The sequence below is a fragment of the Ahaetulla prasina genome, chromosome 10 (genome assembly GCF_028640845.1).
Source record: "Ahaetulla prasina isolate Xishuangbanna chromosome 10, ASM2864084v1, whole genome shotgun sequence".
NCBI classification, from domain to species: Eukaryota; Metazoa; Chordata; class Lepidosauria; order Squamata; family Colubridae; genus Ahaetulla; species Ahaetulla prasina.
In genome coordinates, this window is record NC_080548.1 from 31,001,357 (window position 1) to 31,023,997 (window position 22,641).

Genomic DNA, 22,641 nt, shown 5'->3' on the forward strand with positions numbered 1-22,641 from the left:
TTGTATGATGTTGTGACAAAATAAACAAAATAAATAAATAAATAAATTCCTGCCTGGAGCGGGGGTGGGGGTTAGACTTGATGATCTCAAGGGACCCTTTTTTTAGATGAAGAATCCTAGGAGTGGGGGAAGGATGAAGAGAGGTGACAATGTTGACCCTCTTAGGTGAAACCCCTCAATCAAACTCTCCAGGGTTATGAGAGTATCCGTTCCTCTTCCTCTCTGCCTGTATCCATCATGGGGTCTTGTGGTCATAGTGGCTGCAGAGTGGCGACCATTGTCATTTTGGTCTGCTGACTTAGGAACCAGGAGACAGTGAGTTCTAGTTCCATCTTAGCCGTGAAAGCCGGCTGGGAGGGGGATGGGAAGTATCTTTGGGCCAATCACCAGTTCTAGTCCCACTTTTAGGCATGAAAACTGGCTGCGAGAGATCTTTGGGCCAAGCACCAGGAGTCAGTGAGTTCTAGTTCCACCTTAGCCGTGAAAGCTGGCTGGGGAGAGATATCTTTGGGCCAAGCACCAGGAGACAGTGAGTTCTAGTTCCACCTTAGCCGTGAAAACCGGCTTGTGGGAGGAGTATCTTTGGGCCAAGCACCAGGAGTCAGTGAGTTCTAGTTCCACCTTAGCCGTGAAAGCTGGCTGGGGAGAGATATCTTTGGGCCAACACCAGGAGACAGTGAATTCTAGTTCCACCTTAGCCGTGAAAATCGGCTTGTGGGGAGAGTATCTTTGGGCCAAGCACCAGGAGACAGTGAGTTCTAGTTCCACCTTAGCCGTGAAAGCTGGCTGGGGAGAGATATCTTTGGGCCAACACCAGGAGACAGTGAATTCTAGTTCCACCTTAGCTGTGAAAATCAGCTTGTGGGGGGAGTATCTTTGGGCCAAGCACCAGGAGACAGTGAGTTCTAGTTCCACCTTAGCCGGGAAAGCCGGCTTGTGGGGGGAGTATCTTTGGACCAAGCACCAGGAGTCAGTGAGTTCTAGTTCCACCTTAGCCGTGAAAGCCAGTTGGATCTGTCTATATTTGGGTCAGAAGCACCTATAAAACTAACCAAAGGGTGCTTCTGGTTTGGAAGGATTTGCTGGTGACCACTTTCTGGCCAGCGGGTACCTGGTTGCCAAAGGTAATTCAATCTTCAGGAAGGCTCCTTTCATGTCCTCCGTCAGTTGAATGGCGATAGGCCAATTACCAGGAGACGGTGAGTTCTAATCCCACCATAGGCATGCAAGCTGGCTGGGTGACTGTCAATCACTTTCTCAGTCAATCAACCTACGTCACAGGGTTGTTGTGGGGAAAAATAGGAGGGAAAGTATCCTCGCCGCCTTGTGCTCTTCAGGAAACCATAATGAAGGCAGGATAAAAGTCAGATCAATTAATCGACCCACTTAGAGAGGGATCTACTACAGTAGAAACTTCTAGGCTGATCCAGTCCTTTCCACTTTAATGCATTTCACTTTCTTCGCTTTGCCCAGAAAATCGCTTCACGTGAAAATTGTGGACGTCGAAGAATATGAGAAAAAAGACAGTTTCTTCATTGAACTGGGCCAACCCCGTTGGTTGAAAAGAGGAATCTCTGGTAAGTGGGGTGTCAGGAGGAGGATGCCCCCTCTAGGGCAGGAGGAAAACAGGCCCTATGGAGGTGGTAATATGGGGTGGCTTTAGGGCTGGGTGGCTGGTGAGATCAACCCATCTTAACGCATGTGACTGGGGAATTCTGGGAGTTGAAGTCCACTCATCTTAAAGCATGCTGGCTGGGGAATTCTGGGAATTGAAGTCCACCCATCTTAAAGCTTCCTGGCTGGGGAATTCTGGGAGTTGAAGTCCACTCATCTTAAAGCATGCTAGCTGGGAAATTCTGGGAATTGAAATCCACCCATCTTAAAGCATGCTGGCTGGGGAATTCGGGGAATTGAAGTCCACCCATCTTAAAGCATGCTGGCTGGGGAATTCTGGGAATTGAAGTCCACCTATCTTAAAGCATGCTGGCTGGGGAATTCTGGGAGTTGAAGCCCACCCACCTTAAAGCTTCCTGGCTGGGGAATTCTGGGAGTTGAAGTCCACTCATCTTAAAGCATGCTGGCTGGGGAATTCTGGGAGTTGAAGTCCACTCATCTTAAAGCATGCTGGCTGGGGAATTCTGGGAATTGAAGTCCACCTATCTTAAAGCATGCTGGCTGGGGAATTCTGGGAGTTGAAGTCCACTCATCTTAAAGCTTCCTGGCTGGGGAATTCTGGATGTCGAAGTCACCCATCTTAAAGCATGCTGGCTGGGGAATTCTGGGAATTGAAGTCCACTCATCTTAAAGCATGCTGGCTGGGGAATTCTGGGAGTTGAAGCCCACCCTATACTGTGACGGTCGTAAGTGCAAGGACCGATCATAAGCTCCTTTTCCCCAGTGCCTTTGTGACTTCAAACAGTCATTAAACGAATGGTTCTAAGTCGAGGACTAACCCAATTTAGGGTCTTAAGCTTTGGTGCTACCTTATGCTAATTATTATGCAATTATGCTAATTGCATAATTTTTTTTCTCTCTCTCTTTCTCTCTCTCTGTTTCTCTGGTTGCAGCTCTCCTGCTCCATCAAGGTAAGCCCCCTCCTCTTTTTCCCCTTGTCCCCCTTCTCCAGCCAGTTTTCCTTCCACAATTTGGATTGACCCCCTCCTCACTTTGTTGTTCTCTATCTGTCCATCTTTCTTACTTTTTGGGTAGTCATATAGCTGTCTTTCTCGCTGTGCTCTCTTTCATTGTTTATTTTATCGTTCTATTATCTTACATCTGTTTTTCATGTGTTTTTTTTTTCCTTTTTATTATTGTTGCAAACCGCTCTAGATCAGGGGTCTCCAACCTTGGTCCCTTTAAGACTTGCGGACTTCAACTCCCAGCAAAGCTGGCTGAGGGACTCTGGGAGTTGAAGTCCACAAATCTTAAAGGGACCAAGGTTGGAGACCCCTGGACTAGATGACCTCCAAGCTTTGCTGGCTGAGGGACTCTGGGAGTTGAAGTCCACAAGTCTTAAAGGGACCAAGGTTGGAGACCCCTGATCTAGATGAGCCCCACGGCAAGCTAGAGGGCAAATAAATTTAATAATAATAAAATAATAATAATTGGGGTACCTACTCTGAATGCATCCCAGGCCACCCAACGGTATCTGCCCAGCTGCAAATGAGTTTTTGGGGCCCAGCTCTTAAATGTATTGATGTTTTGCTCGCTTGCCATAAGTTTCCCCCCCCCCACTTTCTGCATCAAAGTAATGTACTCGGGTGTTTTACTGCACCCATTTTACAGAGGGAGCGACTGAGGATCTGAGAGAAGAAAAGGCACCACCAGGGCCTTTCCTTCCTTCCTTCCTTCCTACATGTTCGCTCCAAATAACCTCCGATTTTAGTCTGGAATTTGTTTTTCTCAGGCAAGAGGGGCAAGTCCTTTGAAACCAGTTTGGGGGAAATGGGAATATCCTCTAAAATCCAGGTCGAAGCAGGTTCTGCGGTTTCTTTCTTGCATTTGCAAACAGACCAATGAAGAGTTTAGCAACGGGAGGTGCTAAATTTCCCTGAACAATTCCAGTGATGTAGGATTAATTGATCTTAATTTGCAGGGAGAAATGCTGGCTTCCTCCCCATAAGGCGGGGAGACAAAGGGATGGTTAGGTCAAAGATATACTAGCCAGTGGTGAAATCCAATTTTTTTTACTACTGGTTCTGTGGGCGTGGCAGGGGAAGGAGACTGCAAAATCCCCATTCCCTTCCCACTCCAGGGGAAGGAGACTGCAAAATCCCCATTCCCACCCCACTCCTGGGGGAAGGAGACTGCAAAATCTCCAATCCCTCTCTACTCCAGGGAAAGGCTACTGTAAAATCCCCATTCCCACCCCACTCTGGGGCCAGCCAGAGGTGGTATTTGCCAGTTCTCCAAACTACTCAAAATTTCCGCTACCAGTTCTCCAGAACCTGTCAGAACCTGCTGGATTTCACCCCAGCTACTACCGCTAAACAAGAAGGGTTGTATATTAATTGCTGTTTGATGTAGTCATTCTTTTGACCAGTGATCAGATTCTAAATGTTTCATCAATGTGATATAGATGGTTAGCAAAGTGTTTGTTTGTGTAAAGAGCCATAGTGACGCAGTGGCTAGAAAGAAGTATTGTAGGCTAACTTCACCCACTGCCAGGAGTTAAATCCTGACGGGCTCAAGGTTAGCTCAGCCTTCTGAGGTCAGTAAAACGAGGACCCAGATTGTTGGGGGCAAGAGGCTGACTTTGTAAACTGCTTAGAGAGGGCTGTAAAGCACTATGAAGCTTTACAGTATATAAGTCTAAATGCTATTGCTAAGTGGGAAGGGAGGGAGGGAAGGAGGGAGGGAGGGAGGAAGGAAGGAAGGAGGAAGGAAGGAAGGAAGGAAGGAAGGAAGGAGGAAGGAAGGAAGGAAGGAAGGAAGGAGGAAGGAAGGAGGAAGGAGGAAGGAAGGAAGGAAGGAAGGAAGGAAGGAAGGAAGGAAGGAAGGAAGGAAGGAAGGAAGGGCCCTGGTGGTGCAGTGGTTAGAATGCAGTAATGCAGGCTGATTCTGCCCACTGCCAGGAGTTCGATCCTGACCGGTTCAAGGTTGAATCAGCCGTCCATCCTTCCGAGGTCGGTAAAATGAGGACCCAGACTGTTGGGGGCAAGAGGCTGACTCTGTAAATTGCTTAGAGAGGGCTGTAAAAGCACTGTGAAGCGATATATACGTCTAAATGCTACTAGGCAGGTAGATAGATAGATGATAGGTAGATGATAGATAGATGATAGATAGATAGATAGATAGATAGATAGATAGATAGATAGATAGATAGATAGATAGATATAGAGCCATGGTGCACAGTGGTTAGAATGCAGCATTGCAGGCAAACTCTGCCCACTGTCAGGAGTTTGATCCTGAGCAGGTCAAGGTTGACGCAGCCTGCCATCCTTCTGAGTTCGATAAAATGAGGACCTAGATTGTTGGGGGCAAGAGGCTGACTCTTTAAACCGCTTAGAGAGGGGCTGTAAAAGCACTGTGAAGCGGTATATACGTCTAAATGCTACCGCTATTGCTATTGACGTCTAACTCTGCCCACTGTTAGGAGTTTGATCCTGACCAGTCAAGGTTGGACTCAGCCGTCCATCCTTCCGAGGTGGGTAAAATGAGGACCCAGATTATTGGGGGCAAGAGGCTGACTCTGTAAACCGCTTAGAGAGGGCTGGAAAGTGCAATGAAGTCAGCGGTACATATAAGTCTATTGCTATTGCTAAATATATCCCCTTCACCCTCACGTGAGCCTTTGAATCTGCACCAAAGGGAAAGTCAAGCAGAATTTCACACCTTCTTCATCATCAACACTGGAGGGTTGTTTTTTTAAAAAAAGAAGAGATTGGACAGCCATTTGTCCGGATTGGAATAGGGTCTTCTCCTGCTTGCCTGGGAGGGTTGGACTAGAAGACCTCCAAGGCCCCTTCCCATTCTTGTTATTCTGTCGAAACAACCTTTGCAAAATGTGAAATTGAATTTCCAAGGAGGGTGAAAGAATTCCTTTGCGGGGGGGGGGGGGTGTGGGGCGAGTGGGCACACAGATTGGTACAGGCAATGTGTCTGCTTCACACCTCCTGACCCAGGTGCTGGAAATGGGCACCTGTCAACCAGAATAATGATTTGCAACTTTTGCCCTGCCTTGCTAGCTAGCTTGCTTGCTTGCTTGCTTGCTTGCTTGCTTGCTGGCAAATGGGGGCTCAGACCCCTTTCCTACCCCACCGCCCGACTGGACTGGAAGGGAAACACCGTCAGGGGCCGCACAGAGCCCAGATCCATGACAGCTGCCTGCTTCTCAACATCTGTGCCAGAGAGGAGGAGGAGGAGGAGGGCTCCGTCCAATGGGGTGTGTGTGTGTGCCATGGGAGGCAGTGCGTAGGAGAAAGTGTGTGCGGTGCGCTTGAGCATTTTGTACATTAGCTCCGTTCTGGGGGAGAGGGAATGTGTGGGTGAGAAACTATGCACTGTGCAAGGAATGGGAGTGTGCAGCTGTTTTCGAGAGAGCGAGCCTGCCTGTCCTGCTTCAGAAGCCCCTTCTTGCTTGGGGAAAAGACCGTCCCCCCACCCAATTCTCCAGCACCTGCCAAGAGACCAGGGGGTTTAAGGGAAGGGTGCAGCAGAGAGAGACACATGGAGATGGAATTTCATGACTGCCAAAAGGCAAAATTAAAACCTGGCGGAATCAAGAATCCGGCCACCTCCGTGCAAAATGTTCAGAATCTTGCTCGCTGGGCCTTGTTCCCGAATAAATGATGTTACCCTAGTTTGGGTAATGAGACAAGAGAATGCAAGAGAAACCACCCAGCTCAGAGGACACCCAGCAGTGGTCGGTTCTAACCGGTGTTACCACCGGTTCGCTTCACACACGTGCTTTGTGTGCAATCAGTGCGTGTGTGTCTCACTTTGCTCGCTCGCACGCACGCCAAACCTGCGCTTCATGCAAGAGCATTGATTTTCTGAACAGCTGAGGCAGTGCAATCCGCTCTGCCACAGCTTTCAGCTGGGCTAAAAGCAGAAGAAGAAAGGTAGGTATAGCGCAGGGGCAGGCAGGAGGGCCCAGATGACGGTCGGGACGAACCGGTTCGCTGTCACTTCAACATCTCCGCTACTGGCTCTCCCGAACCGGGGGGAACCGGTAGGAACCCATCACTGGCACCAAGGTCAACCCTGAGCTATAAATATTCTCCTTTATTGGCAGAAAGACATGCAAGGAATGGACTGGTAGCGTCTGCAAAAAAGGGAAGAAGCAATGTGGGGGGGGCCCACGATAGCAGCCTTCCCATATTTCAGGGACTGCCACAAGGAAGAGGTGGGGGGGGGGTCAAGCCATTTTCCAAAGCGCCTGAAGGCAGGAGGAGAAGCAACGGATGGAAACTAACCGAGGAGAGAAGCAACCTGGAACTAAGGAGGGATTTCCTGAAAAGTTGTAACGATTAACCAGTGGAACTGCTTGCCACCAGACGTTGTGAATTCTCCAACCCTGGAGGTTTTAAAGAAGAGATTGGACAGCCGCTTGTCTGAAATGGGATAGGGTCTCCTGCTTGAGCAGGGGGTTGGGCTAGAAGACCCACAAAGTCCCTCCCAATGATGTTAAATCTGTTCTGTTAAATCGCCACCAAATTGCAAGCCGACATGCAAATGCCTTTTGGGCCAGGCCTCTGTCTTCCCTAGGATCTTTTAAATGTCCCCAGTTGCTCAGAGGAAAAGGGACATTGTCCCCCACCTCACCCCCACCGTTCTCGGTTGTTCCTGTTCCTGACTCGCTGAAAAATTCAAAGCACATTTGTGTCCCTTTGGGGTTTTTGAAGTGGTAGCATAACCTGACTTGGGAATGGCTGGCCATGAATAGCCTCCCCAGTAAAGTGGGACAGATGACACTTCTGGGTAGACTCCACGATGTCAAGGTTCCAGAAAAACCTCTTCTGCATAAAAAAACTCAGAAGCCATTGTTTTTCAGACCCTAAAGTCTAGTATGGTTTCCAGGCCTGACACACGATGCACCAAATCAGACCTTAGAAGACAATTGAATTGCATGAGAAGGTGGAGAATATGAAGTTTCGATGGGAAGAGCCAATGTTGTGCCTCGTCCTCCCTCCTCTCCTCAGCCGGGCCCCTCCCGTCTCCATCCGGGCCTGTTATCAGACTCCGAGTCTGATAATGAAGATGAACGGCCTGTCATGCCTCCAGCCCCCGGCCCTGGCCCCATGCCCGGAGAGGATTCCAGGAATGAACAAACAAACCCGATAAACCTCACTCCTACAGCGTGTGAGCAGGAAGCCAGCCATGTGCTGGAATTACTGACAGCAGATCCAGCTGAAGAGAATTCAAAGTGGGAGGATCCTCGCTTCCGGAGATCTGAGAGGCGACGCCAGCAGAAGGAAGGGAGGGGCAGGCCTGGATAAATGTTAAGTCATGGAGCCACACCCCACAGCCTATATAAAGGACCTGCTTTTGGCATTCCAACTTTTGAGTCAAGCAAAGTCTCATCTAGTTTGCTGCTATCGGACTCTATCGCTGAAGTCACAACTTGGACTCCTGCCTGCCCTGAGAAACCTCGAAGGAATTTGACAAGCTGCAGAGACTTCGTTGCCACGTTTGATACGGACTTCCTAGACCCGGTCGTCGGAGGGGGGACATGACAGCCAAGCTGGAGCTCCTGAATTCCAAGAGAGATGGAAGAACTGGGAAAATTTTCTGGAGAGCCATGCAAATATTCCAGCCAAAGCATCTGCAAATAATTTTCATGTTGTTGGTCCCATGTATGCCTTCCAGTGTTCAGTGTATCTTGCACAAATGTGGGATATTTTTTTTTAAAGTATTATTATTTTGCTTTTACTTGGAATTGGACTGTGTTTTTCAGCCTGAGAAGCAAAGCTACAATATTAGATTTCTTTTTTCAAGTCTCTAGACCGGTGGGTCTCAACCTCAGCCGCTTTAAGCCGCCTGGACTTCAACTCCCAGAATTCCCCAGCCAGCCATGGAATTCTGGGAATTGAAATCCGCCCAGCTTAACAGCTGCTGAATTTGAGAAATAGTATACATCTTGGGATGGTGGAGGGAAACTTGACAATGGAATGCTCAATAAATTCTAATATTTTTTTCCTTCCGATTTTTTTTGGGGGGTTCTGCCTAGCTCTCACTTCTTTTTTTTTTGTTTACATTTACATTTATACCCCGCCCTTCTCCGAAGACTCGGGGCGGCTTACAGTGTATAAAGCAATAGTCTCATTCTATTTGTATATTTTTTACAAAGTCAACTTATTGCCCCCCCAACAATCTGGGTCCTCATTTTACCTACCTTATAAAGGATGGAAGGCTGAGTCAACCTTGGGCCGGGCTTGAACCTGCAGTAATTGCAGGCTGCTGTGTTTTAATAACAGGCTTCTTAACAGCCGGATGTCAGGCCTGGAAACCATATTAGACTTTAGGGTTCCAGACGCTGCCATATTTTTCCCCTGAGGGGAGGAAGGGGGGCTGAGGGGTATGGTAACATTCTTCAAGCGGTCAAGGTCGGATGGTGTTCACATCTGCAGGAAGAGTGGCAAGAAGATATTTGAATGAATTGGGAGAACGTGGGACCATGTGACCATCAAAGGGGTCAGGGGGGTGGGACTCTTGGGGTTTGTATAACTGGGAAAAGAATCCGGAAATTCAGTTTTGGAATTTCACTCATCATGTGCCAGTTTCCTCATGCTAGTAAAGAACTCTGGAAAACAATGGCTTCTGAGTTTTTTTTAATGCAGAAGAGGTTTTTCTGGAACCTTGACACCTGAGCTATCACGGCCCCTTCTGCCCAAGAATAAGATAAGCTAAGAAAAATAGAGAACGCAGTTTCATCACACAGTCCAGGAAGAGTGCTCGAAAACAGGGGTCTCCAATCTTCGACCTCTTTAAGACTGGTGCACTCCAACTCCCAGAATTCCCAACCAACATGGGAACTAGGGAATACATCAAGCGCAGTGGTGGTATTCAGCCGGTTCTATCCGGTTCCAATGAACCTGTAGCGGCAGCTGCGGGAGGCTCCGCCTACTTGCCTGGACGTCATCACATCCTGTTCTTGCACATGCGCGAAAGTCTGTGCGTATGCGCGGAGGTGGTACGAGTGAGCTAAGCAAGCGCATTTGCGAACCGCACTTGTGAACCGAGTTCACATTTGCGAACCAGTAGCGAAGATAAGTGAACACCACTCCTGATCAAACGTGATTTATTCTGACAATTAAATGGATCTTCCCTATTTAGGAGCAGTGTATCTCTTATCTAATAGAAAATAGACCAAAAACAACAACAACTCCAGAGTAAACTAGGACTGGAGAGCTCTAGATTTGAATTCCAACTTCAGCCAGCTGACGTTGGCCCAGGCACAGCCTACCTCGCAGGATTGTTGTGATGAAAAAAAAAAGAGGAAAAGAGGCAGGGAAGATTGGAATACACTCGAGTAAAATAACCATCCGGTCCAATCAAGATGTTGGGTGATGTTGTTTCTTTTTTTATTTAGCCGACGGTGACAAGAAACTCTCCGCTGAGGAGGAAGAGGCCTGGCGGATTGCTGAGATGGGCAAACCCATCCTGGGGGAGAATTCCCGCCTGGAGGTCGTCATAGAAGAGTCCTATGATTTCAAGGTAAGGAGCAGAGCACCAACTCAGGGCAGCTTCCAGTGGTGGGTTTCAAATTTTTTTACTACCGGTTCTGTGGGTGTGGCTTGGTGGGTGTGGCATGACTTGGTGGGTGTGGCAGGGGAAGGATCCTGCAAAATTCCCATTTCCTCCCGATCAGCTGGGACTCGGGAGGCAGATAATAGATGGGGGAAGGGGCCAGTCAGAATTTTTACTACCGGTTCTCCGAACTACTCAAAATTTCTGCTACCGGTTCTCCAGAACTGGTCAGAACCCACTGAAACCCACCTCTGGCTGCTCCCCTTCCCTTCAAGCGAGAGACGGCAGAGGAGCCCAGTTTGGGTCTGAAGGAAAAAAATTATCTTTGGATGACAATTTAAACTTAAGCTCAGGGATAGATCGATGGATGGATAGAAGAGAGAGGGAGAGAATAAATAATAAAAATAGATTTAGAACTAAGGATAAATTTCCTGACAGGGAGAACAATTAATCAGTGGAACAACTTCGCCTTCAGAAGTTGTGAATGCTCCAACACTGGAAGTTTTTAAGAAGATGTTGGATAACCATTTGTCTGAAGTGGTGTAGGGTTTCCTGCCTAGGCAGGGGGTTGGACTAGAAGGCCTCCAAGGTCCCTTCCAATTCTGTTATTCTAAAATAGATAGATATAAGACAGGTAGATGATAGATATAGACAGACAGATGATGGATAAATGAGGGAATGGATAGACAGACGGACAGACAGACAGATACAAATGATGGATAAATGAGAGAGAGAGAGAGAGATGATAGATAGGTGATAGATTAGATAGATAGGTAATAGATAGATAGATAGATAGATAGATAGATAGATAGATAGATAGATAGATAGATAGTAGATTAGATAGATAGATAGATAGATAGATAGATAGATAGATAGATAGATAGATAGATAGATAGATAGATAGATAGATAGATAGATAGATAGATAGATACAGTAGGTAGGTAGACAGACAGACAGACAGACAGACACAGACAAATATGGATGGATGGATGGATGGATGGATGGATGGATGGATGGATGGATGGATAGATGGATGGATGGATGGATGGATGGATGGATGGCAGGCAGGCAGGCAGATAGACTAGAGAAAATTTTGTACCAATGATTGAGTGATGCATTACACTGGCTTTGCAAAATTGCACAGCAATATAGATACATTTTAATGCAAACTTTTTTTTTTAAAAAAAAGTTGATTAATCTAACAAATGGCATAGAATGAATGTGGAATGAGAAATCAAGAGGAAAAAAACAAAACCCCAAACCCATCGATCTGCAAACACGACAAGCCGATCAAAACGGAAACCGAATTGATTTGCTCACCCCAACCACCAACAGCTCCTTTAAGAACAACGTCATATTTATGATTGCCATTATTATGGCCGCTCGTTGAACACGGGGGTGGGGGTGGGGGTCCCTCTGGACGTTGTGCAGAATGCCTGTCCCTGCCTCAGTTGGTACCTTCCGTCTGATTCCTCCGAGGCTGAGAATATCCCTGGGGGGGGCCCTGCTGTTCTGGGGAGATGTACATAGAAAACCTGCAGGGAGTTTCAAGACCCCCTCGAGGGAACGACACGAGAAGGCTGTGTCTTTTTTCTGGGAAGTGGTGTAGGGTTTCCTGCCTAAGCAGGGGGTTGGACTAGAAGGCCTCCAAGGTCCCTTCCAATTCTGTTATTCTAAAATAGATAGATATAAGACAGGTAGATGATAGATATAGACAGACGATGGATAAATGAGGGAATGGATAGACAGACGGACAGACAGACAGATACAAATGATGGATAAATGAGAGAGAGAGAGAGAGAGATATTGAGAGATGATAGATAGGTGATAGATTAGATAGATAGGTGATAGATAGATAGATAGATAGATAGATAGATAGATAGATAGATTAGATAGATAGATAGATAGATAGATAGATAGATAGATAGATAGATAGATAGATAGATAGATAGATACAGTAGGTAGGTAGACAGACAGACAGACAGACACAGACAAATATGGATGGATGGATGGATGGATGGATGGATGGATGGATGGATGGATGGATGGATGGCAGGCAGGCAGGCAGGCAGGCAGGCAGGCAGGCAGGCAGGCAGACAGACTAGAGAAAATTTTGTACCAATGATTGAGTGATGCATTACATTGGCTTTGCAAAATTGCACAGCAATATAGATACATTTTAATGCAAACTTTTTTAAAAAAAAAAAGTTGATTAATCTAACGAATGGCATAGAATGAATGTGGAATGAGAAATCAAGAGGAAAAAAACAAAACCCCAAACCCATCGATCTGCAAACACGACAAGCCGATCAAAACGGAAACCGAATTGATTTGCTCACCCCAACCACCCACGGCTCCTTTAAGAACAATGTCATATTTATGATTGCCATTATTATGGCCGCTCGTTGAACACGGGGGTGGGGGTTGGGGTCCCTCTGGACGTTGTGCAGAATGCCTGTCCCTGCCTCAGTTGGTACCTTCCGTCTAATTCCTCCAGGGCTGAGAATATCCCTGGGGGGGGCCCTGCTGTTCTGGGGAGATGTACATAGAAAACCTGCAGGGAGTTTCAAGACCCCCTCGAGGGAACGACACGAGAAGGCTGTGTCTTTTTTCTGGGAAGTGGTGTGACATCGCTCCATGACACCCTCCTACACCGACGCTTGCCAGATGCTGAAGAGAGAGGTGACTTGTCAGCCCCCCCCACCCAGCCCCAAAACCAAGAAAGTCACACGGTGAACCTACCAAGCAGATTTCTTTACAGTTCCGCACAGGGGTGAAATGTAAAATTTGTTACTGTGGGCATGGCTTGGTGGGTGGGGTTATGCGACTGGGTGGGCCTAGCCAACTTTTTTTTTTTTTTTACTTTTAAAAGCAAAATAAGAGGCCGAAGAGGTTGTAAAAAAAATGCTTTTAAAAGTAAAAAAAAAAAAGCCCCTGATGATCAGGCAACTCAGCTGGGATCGCCAGAAAGATCCTTTTAAAAGCGATTTTTTTGCAGCCTCTTCGGCTGAAGAGGTTGTAGAAAAAATGCTTTTAAAAAGTTCTGACGATCCCAGCTGAGCTGCGTGATCATCAGAGGCTTTTTTTTTTTTACTTTTAAAAGCATTTTTTTGGGCAGAAGAAAAAATGCATTTAAAGGGTTCTGACGATCCCAGCTGAGCTGCGTGATCATCTGGGGCTTTTTTTTTTACTTTTAAAAGCATTTTTTTGGGCAGAAGAAAAAATGCTTTTAAAGAGTTCTGACGATCCCAGCTGAGCTGCGTGATCATCTGGGGCTTTTTTTTTTACTTTTAAAAGCATTTTTTTGGCAGAAGAAAAAATGCTTTTAAAAGTAAAAAAAAAAAACTCTGATGATCGTGTGGCTCAGCTGGGAATGGTGCGAGGGGGGCAAGGATTTTTGCTACCGGTTCTCCGAACCACCCACCGCCATCGCTACCAGATCGCGCGATCTTGGTCCGAACCGGGAACATTTCACCCCTGGTTCCGCACCTATAGACAGAATCTTGCCAAAGTAAAGTAAACTACCAACCGCATAACAACACATACAAGTCCCCGACTTACAAGCGTTAATTTAGTGACTCCCCAGGAGATGCCTTCCCTGCTGTCACCTCCACTCTCCCTACCTGGAGCTGACCGAGATACCAAGACCTGCTCCTCAACCCAGCCTCCTCACCACGTTTGTTTCTGCCGCAGAACACGGTGGACAAACTCATCAAGAAAACCAATCTGGCGCTGGTGATTGGCACACACTCCTGGCGGGAGCAGTTCCTGGAGGCCATCACTGTGAGTGCAGGTAAGTGCAGGGCGCTATCTAACAAAATGAAATTCAACAGTGAAAAAAGTAAGGTTCTACATTTTAGGCCAAAAAAACAAAATGCACCAGTACCATATATGTGGTACCTTGCTCAATAGTAGTTCCTGTGAGAGGGATCTTGGAGTCCTAGTGGATAACCATTTAGATATGAGCCAGCAGTATGCAGCAGCTGTTAAAAAAGCCAACACAGTTCTGGGCTACATAAACAGAGGGATAGAATCAAGATCACGTGAAGTGTTAATACCACTTTATAATGCCTTGGTAAAGCCACACTTGGAATATTGCATTCAGTTTTGGTCGCCACGATGTAAAAAAGATGTGGAGACTCTAGAAAGAGTGCAGAGAAGAGCAACAAAGATGATTAGGGGACTGGAGGCTAAAACATATGAAGAACGGTTGCAGGAACTGGGTATGTCTAGTTTAATAAAAAGAAGGACCAGGGGAGACATAATAGCAGTGTTCCAATATCTCAGGGGCTGCCACAAAGAAGAGGGAGTCAAGCTATTCTCCAAAGCACCTGAGGGTAGAACAAGAAGCAACGGGTGGAAACTGATCAAAGAGAGAAGCAACTTAGAACTAAGGAGAAATTTCCTGACAGTTAGAATAATTAATAAGTGGAACGACTTGCCTTCAGAAGTTGTGAATGCTCCAACACTGGAAATTTTTAAGAAAATGTTGGATAACCATCTGACTGAGATGGTGTAGGGTTTCCTGCCTGGGCAGGGGGTTGGACTAGAAGGCCTCCAAGGTCCCTTCCAACTCTGTTGTTATGTTATGTTAAGTGACACTCCTCCCCCACTCAAACACGCACGCACGCACACACAAACACACTACCACTCCCCCAACTGGAGCTAGCTTGGAGGGATCGAGAGACGGCACCCTTAGGGAAATCTGTGCCACCAAATGAAGCTGCTAGGAAGCCAGTAGACAAATGCCAGGATACAAAACCCTATTGCAAGATAGCCTCACCTTGACAGGTGGAAGATGGGTGGACTTCAACCCCCAGAATTCCCCAGCCAGCATGCTTTAAGATGGGCAGACTTCAACAAGTTCTGGAAGTACTCGGTGCTGAAAAGTTTCGCCATCACTGATCTAGATTAAAAGACAAAAGAATTTATGCAGATGATGGAAAAGGAAATGGGAGACTTCACTACAAAATTTTTGGGATACAGTAAAAGCATCTATTAGGGGACTAGCTATAACCAGCAGTGGGTTTCCAATATTCTTACCACTGGTTCGCCGCATGTGCACCTACCTTCTGCGCATGCCCCTGGCCTCAAAAAGTGACTAAATAGGATTGCATTACGCCAGGGCTGGCGGGTGGGTGGCCAACCACCCACAATCGCCACCACCGGTTCACCCGAACCGGTCCGAACCGGCTGAATACCAGCTCTGGCTATAACCTTTATAGCAGTGTTGGGGAACCTATGGCACATGTGCTGGAAGCGGCACACAAAACCATCCCGTGCCAAATGCACAGCCTCGCCAGCTCCTCATCCCATTCCTGTGGTCAAACGCATGCCGGTCAGCTGGCCGTAGCATACGCGGTGCCGGCGGACCCTGGAAGTGCAGTGGTCCATCGCGCATACGCGAGCTGGCACCCGGCCTTCTGGGTTGGCATTGCACGCATGTGCGATGGACGGTCACACTTCCAGGGTTGATGGCACCATGCGCGCCGACGGCCAGCTGACCGACGCACGTTTGAATACAGGAATGCGATGGGAGCCGGCAAGGCTGTGCATTTGGCACGGGACAGTTTTGCGTGCCACTTCCAGCAAGCGGGCCGGCACGAGAGAACGCCAAAGGTTCACCAACGCTGCTATATAGCAAGGAAAAATAAGAGAAAGAAACAATACCAAAAGACACTAGAAGAACAGCATAAAAAAACTTGAATCAGAGCTACAAAAAGAACCACAAAAGGTGACTCTAAAAAAAATCAAATGGAAATAATTAAACCTAAGTTAAATATCATGGAAAAAGAAGAACTGGCACAACAAATTAAAAGAGCAAAACAAAACAAAAAAATAATTGAAATCAGGCAGCCACATTCCGGATACTCTTCAAGGGCAGCCCCACATAGAGCGCATTGCGATAGTCCATACAAGAGATGACCGGGGCATGAGTGACTAAAAAAGAAGGCTTCCGTTGAAGCTGAAATCCACGCATCTTAAAATGGATCCGGTTGAGAATCAAGTCCGTTATTCGTCCTTGCTCAGGACGAGAGAAATCTGCACATGCAGGAAGAACAGACTGGGATTACTTTGGTGGGAGCGTTTAGCCAGTTTAGCAAATCCTGGTGACCCACAAAGGAGCAAGCAAACCAGAATGGCTGATGGCCACATGTCACCTTTTACTCCTTGCTAAGAAAATGCCGGCTCCTTTGCTCTACCTGGCAAGCGCACAGACACCAGTGATGGTATTCAGCTGGTTCTATCCGGTTCGGGCTAACCGCTAGCGGCCGCTGCAGGAGGCTCTGCCTACCTGCCCGGACGTCATCACGTTCCGTTTTTGATGCTCTGCACACGCTCACATTTGCAAACTGATAGCGAAGGTAAGTGAATACCACCCCTGGCGCATGTGTGCACACAAACACACACACACACACACACACACACACAAACTGTCCTATACACACTCATGAGTACATCTGTCTCCAGGAACCGTCTTTCTCCGAATGCAGAATTCACGTGACAAGACAATGGTGTCCCTTTTTCTCATCTCTCTCCTCCTCCTCTCTCCCTTTTCCAAAGTTGGAATTAAGAAGCTCTGGAGATAAAAGACATTTGGAGTTGTGTTATTCGATCAGGCTGCCTCCGGCTGCGAATTTCCTTCTCCGCAAATGCAGACGTGTAAGGAGGCAAAAAAAAAAAAGAAAAAAAGAGAGAGTCAAAATTGGGATGGGCTGCCATCCTTCTGGCTGTTTTGGACGTCAATATGGGTTGTCCTCGAGGCCAGAATTTCCGTTGCTAAGCAAGACAAGTTGTTAAGTGGGCCGGGAGTAGATTTTATGACCCTTTGTGCCATGGTTAAACAAATCATTACAGTCTGTTAAGTGAATCGTGTGGTTGTTTAGCAAATCTGCCTTCCGACATACGCTTTGGTGGTGGTCTTCTTCTTCTCCTCCTCCTCCTCCTCCTCCTCCTTCTCTTCCTCCTTCTTTTTCTTCTTCATCCTCCTCCCCCTCCTTTTCCTGTTTCTCCTCCTCCTCCTTCTTTCTCCTCCTTCCCCTCCCCTCCTCCTCCTTTTCCTGTTTCTCCTCCTCCTCCTCCTCTTCTTCTTCCTCTTTTTCTTCATCCTCCTCCCCTCCTTTTCCTGTTTCTCCTCCTCCTCCTTCTTTCTCCTCCTTCCCTCCCTCCTCCTCCTTTTCCTGTTTCTCCTCCTCCTCTTCTTCTTCCTCTTTTCTTCTTCATCCTCCTCCTTCCTCTCCCTCCCCTTTCCCCATTTTTCCTCCCCTCCCCCTCCTCCTCCTCCTCCTCCCTCCTCCTTCTCCTTCTTCTCCCTTCTTCCCCCCTCTTTCTTCTTTCTTCTCCCCACCCTCCCCCTCCTCCTCCCCCTCCTCCCCCTCCTCCCTCCTTCTTCCTTCCATTTACTTTTCATAATATGCATCCATTTATAGGACAGTTTGTGCCTGGTCCTTTGTGCCTCGAAAGAGAACTCCGGCGTGATTGTGCAATGATTGCGCATTTGTTCCTTTTTCTGTTTCTTCGTAGTATTTTCAGGAGTTTCCCCAGAGTTCCAGAAGTAACAGTCCCCATTTCTGTCCTGCTTCCGAAGGATATCAGGAGAAAATCTTGACCGTTCTGTAAGCCAAATTGTAAATAAAATTGACAGAATGGCCCAGAAAACTGCTTAAATGTGCGCTCATGGACTCTGCCCGTATGCAAGCATCGATTTCTGCACTATTTTGATCTTTCCTAGAGTAATAGAAGGATGTAATAGGGGCTGGAGTTGAACCCCTTTGGGGGGGGTCCTTATTTCTCCTCTTATCTCCCCCCCCCCATGGACAGTGATACAAAAAAAACACCCCTTCCATTGGGTCTGGTGTAATGTTCTCGCAAGGCCAGGGCGCCCTCTATTGGTCAACCTCCTACATAACAGAAATCTAGAACTTGTTTGATGGTTTTGTTTTTTGGCAATATTTTGGCTCTCCTCCTCCTCCTCCTCCTCCTCCTCCTCCTCCTCTTCCTCCTCTTCTTCTTCCTTTTCCTCTTCCTCTTCCTCCTCCTCCTCTTCTTCTTCCTCTTCCTCCTCTTCCTCCTCCTCCTCTTCTTCTTCCTCCTCCTTCTTCCTCCTTCTTCCTCCTCCTTCTCCTCCTCCTCTTTTCTTTTCCTCTTCCTCTTCCTCTCCTCCTCTTCCACTTCCTCCTCTTCCTCCTCCTCCTCCTCTTCTTCTTCCTCTTCCTTCTCCTCCTTCTTCTTCTTCCTTTTCCTCTTCCTCCTCCTCCTCCTCTTCTTCTTCTTCCTCCTTCCTCCTCCTCCTCTTCCTCTTCCTGGTCCTCCTCCTGCTCTTCCTCCTGCTCTTCCTCCTCCTTCTCCTCCTCCTTTTTCTTCTTCCTTTTCCTCTTCCTCCTCCTCCTCTTCCTGTTCTTGCTCCTCCTCCTGCTCTTCCTCCTCCTCTTCTTCTTCTTCCTTTTCCTCTTCCTCTTCTTCTTCCTTTTCCTCTTCCTCCTCCTCCCTCCCGAACCCTGCTCCCCGGGTCCCGCTCCCAAGGACCACACGGGAAGGTCCTGTTATATGCCACCTTATGAGACCTTCGTGTCTCAACTCCCTTACCCATCTTCTTCCTGCCCACCGTCTTCCGTCTGTGCTGAACGTCTGACTCGGGGTATTCTTCCTCCCAGGTGTTGAAGACGAGGATGAAGACGGGCGGGAGGAGAGGCTGCCGTCTTGCTTCGACTACGTCATGCATTTCCTGACCGTCTTCTGGAAGGTTCTCTTCGCCTGCGTGCCGCCCACCGAGTACTGGAACGGCTGGGCCTGCTTCAGTGTTAGCATCCTGGTCATCGGCATGCTGACTGCCCTGATCGGTGACCTGGCCTCCCACTTCGGCTGCACCGTGGGGCTGAAGGACTCGGTGAATGCGGTCGTCTTCGTGGCCTTAGGCACCTCCATCCCAGGTGTGCTGCTACCCCGTTTGCAAGTAGACCCTTCGCCCAGTCGGCCACTTCCGGTGGTCCTTTTTTTTAAATTATTTGCATTTATATCCCGTCCTTCTCCAAAGACTCAGGGCGGCTTACACTATGTTAGCAATAGTCTTCATTCTATTTGTATATTTATATACAAAGTCAACTTTTATTGCCCCCCAACAATCTGGGTCCTCATTTTACCTACCTTATAAAGGATGAAAGGCTGAGTCAACCTTGGGCCTGGTGGGACTTGAACTTGCAGTAATTGCAAGCAGCTGTGTTAATAACAGACTGCTTAGTCTGTTGAGCCACCAGGGGCCCTCCATCCATCCATCCATCCATCCATCTGTCCATCCATCAGTTCATCCACCTGCCCATCCATCCATCCCTCCAGCAATTCATTCACCTATCAATTCACCCATCCACCCTCCATCCAACCATCCATCCATCCATTTTTTTATTTTTTTTATTTGCATTTATATCCCGCCCTTCTCTGAAGACTCAGGGCGGCTTACACTGTGTCAAGCAATAGTCTTCATCCATTTGTATATTATATACAAAGTCAACTTTTTATTGCCCCCAACAATCTGGGTCCTCATTTTACCTACCTTATAAAGGATGGAAGGCTGAGTCAACCTTGGGCCTGGTGGGACTAGAACCTGCAGTAATTGCAGGCAGCTGCTGTTAATAACAGGCTGCATTAGCAGTCTGAGCCACAGAGGCCCCTTGACTTACTACCGCCGGGGAGCCCAGAATTTTGGTCGTAAGGCATGACAGTTGTCCGTCGAGGCACCCTGTGTCGATCTGACAACTGTTTTAGGATAGTCTTAAAGCGAATCCCACGGTCATTAAGTGAACCAGGAGGAATGACGAAATGAATCCAGCGTTTCCAATGGGCGGGTGGTTTTTTTTTGGTTTTTTTTTGTATTTTCTGCTGGAAAATCAGCCAGGAAATCAAACTCCAGTCGGTTAACAACTGACCGACTCGCAATTGTTCGTTCAGTGACCGCTCGAAGTTACAACGGCACTGAAAAAAGTTACTTAGGATTGTTTTTCACACTTAACGACCATTGCAGCGTCCCCATGGTCGCGTGATCAAAATTCAGATGCTTGGCCATTGACTCGTTTTTATGACGGTTGCAATATCCTGGGGGGGGTGTCATGTGATCCCCTTTTGTGACCTTCTGAGGAATAGGGAAGCATCTGATTCATTTAGCAACGGTGTTACTTGCTTAACAACGTAACGGTGATTCACTTTACCCCTGTGGCCAGAAAGGTTGTAAAATGGGGCAAAACTCCCTTAACAACTGTCTCACTTAGCAGCAGAATTCTTGGGGCTCAATTGTGGTTGTAAGTTGAGGACCACCTGTGCAGAAGGGCTTTGAAAATGGGCAGACAGAGGCAGATCACCGGGGAATAGAAGGCTAGCTGTATCCAAAGTGGTATTTTTATTTTTTAAAAAGTCAACTGGACTGATTTTTTTTATTTTTTTTGAGGAAGAAAGAAGCAAAAAAAAGACGTTTCGCTCCCTATCCCGGTAGCTTCATCAGTTGCATTGGGATGGCGTGGGAGATGGAAGGACAGTTACAGGTAGTCCTCGACATACGACCACAACTGAGCCCAGAATTTAGGTTGCTAAGCAAGACATCTCTGAAGCGGGTTTTTCTGCCCCGTTTTACGACTTTTCTCGCCGCCGTTCTTAAGCGAATCCCTGCCACCATGAAGTGAGTCACACGGTCGTTAAGTGAATCTGGCTTCCTCCGTTGACTTTGCTGATCAAAAAGGGACCCCCGGGACACAGAGACCGTCGTAAAGACGAACCACATTGTCAAGCATGTAAATCACGTGACCCTGGGGAATGGTGCAGTGGTCGTAAGGGTGAAACACGGTCCTAAGTGCCTTTGTTCAGTGCCGAGGTCACCTCCGAACGGTCACTAAACGAACCGATGGAAGTCAAAGGACTACCTGTATAGACAGTTGAGATTTAGTCGATGGCTGGCTGGTTGTCCTGAACTTATACATCAGGGCAGGGGTCTGCAAACTTGGCTCTTTTAAGACTTGTGGACTTCAACTCCCAGAGTCCCTCAGCCTGCTTTGCTTTGCTGGCTGAGGAACTCTGGGAGTTGAAGTCCACAAGTCTTAAAAGAGCCAAGTTTGCAGACCCCTGCATCAGGGGTATCAAACTCAATTTCATTGAGGGCCGCATCAGGGCTGTGATTGACCTCGGGGGGCGGGGGAGAGGCTGGGCGTGGGTGACTGGGTGGGCATGGCCAACTGGGTGGGTGTGGTCACTGGGTGGGCGTGGCCAGCTTGACGCCACTCCCCAAACTGCTGGCATATATCCTCTTCGCATTGGGTAGACCGGGCCGAAGCCAGACTTGGCCCAATCTTTTCTCTTCACATTGAGTAGACCACATCACGGGCCACATCCAGCCCAGGGGCCTTGAGTTTGACACACCCCTGTTGTACGTGCTTCAACGCTCTCCTCTTCCCGCAGATACCTTTGCCAGCAAAGTGGCGGCCTTGCAGGACCAGTGCGCGGATGCGTCTATCGGCAACGTGACGGGCAGCAATGCGGTCAACGTCTTCCTGGGCTTGGGGGTCGCCTGGTCCGTGGCAGCCATCTACTGGGCTTTCCAAGGCAAAAACTTCGAGGTGCAGACAGGCACCTTGGCTTTCTCCGTCACCCTCTTCACCATCTTTGCCTTCGTTTGTATCAGCGTCCTCATGTACCGCCGGCGGCCGCACATAGGCGGAGAGCTGGGGGGTCCCCAAACCGCCAAAATCCTGACCACCTGCCTCTTCGTGGGCCTCTGGCTGCTCTACATCCTTTTTGCCGGCCTGGAGGCCTACTGCCACATCAAGGGCTTCTGAAGGATGTCCATCCGTCCCCGAGAAGGAGGCGGTGCGGGAGAGTGGACACAATGGGGCTCACTTCGTGGCACCTTCCACAGGCCCAATGTCCTCCTTTTTCCACGGTTTCAAGCTTCTAGCGAAGACAAACACCCTCCACCATCTAAGATGGAAGATGGATCTCGATGGAAGACGTCCTTCTACCCGCCTGTCCATTTCGACTGGCTACATTTTCAGGCGTCTTCTGATGGTTGGGCAACTCTCGTTCTCCAACTGGGAGAACTTCTCCTCCCTTCTTGCTTGCCTCTAGCAAGGGATCCTGGTCCGTTTCAATCTCGGGGTCTCCCGCTCACTGAGACTAGGGGTGCAAACCCAGAGGATTGGAGCAGGCCCCTGTGTTAATACCCCTGCCCCAATTGCTACACGACCCTATGGCCCTCCCAAAGAACCCCGTTGTGCTTCTCCTAAAGTGTCTTCCTGTGGCTTTATCGTTTTCTTCAAGATGGTACCCTTGACCTGGATCCAGCACACCTGCCTACACGCGGAGAGAATTGGAAACAGATTTTTCTCTCAGTCCTTTTTTTGAGGCTGGTGTGACTCATAAAACTCGGGAGGATGACAGGTTGAAGAAGATCTGTGTCCAAAGCAAAATAAGACA

General features: G+C 48.0%; 1 protein-coding gene across 8 annotated transcripts in view; it reads left to right on the plus strand.

Annotated features, from left to right (window-relative positions):
• The window catches only part of SLC8A2 (solute carrier family 8 member A2), a 38,990-nt gene extending 16,986 nt beyond the window's left edge, over window positions 1-22,004 (plus strand). Inside the window, exons 2-9 of one of the 8 annotated variants that reach the window (XM_058195800.1) lie at window positions 1,474-1,553; window positions 3,573-3,607; window positions 7,555-7,578; window positions 10,048-10,158; window positions 13,885-13,984; window positions 16,430-16,432; window positions 18,846-19,121; window positions 21,628-22,004. In XM_058195800.1, coding sequence (XP_058051783.1) covers window positions 1,474-1,553; window positions 3,573-3,607; window positions 7,555-7,578; window positions 10,048-10,158; window positions 13,885-13,984; window positions 16,430-16,432; window positions 18,846-19,121; window positions 21,628-22,004 — 1,006 coding nt within the window. Of the gene's footprint in view, window positions 1-1,473; window positions 1,587-2,198; window positions 2,239-2,567; window positions 2,586-3,572; window positions 3,616-4,897; window positions 4,916-7,554; window positions 7,579-10,033; window positions 10,159-13,884; window positions 13,985-16,429; window positions 16,433-18,845; window positions 19,122-21,627 lie in introns of all 8 variants that reach the window. The other 7 variants (XM_058195792.1, XM_058195798.1, XM_058195799.1 and 4 more) reach the window with 7 other exon arrangements.
• The last annotated feature ends 637 nt before the right edge of the window (window positions 22,005-22,641 follow it).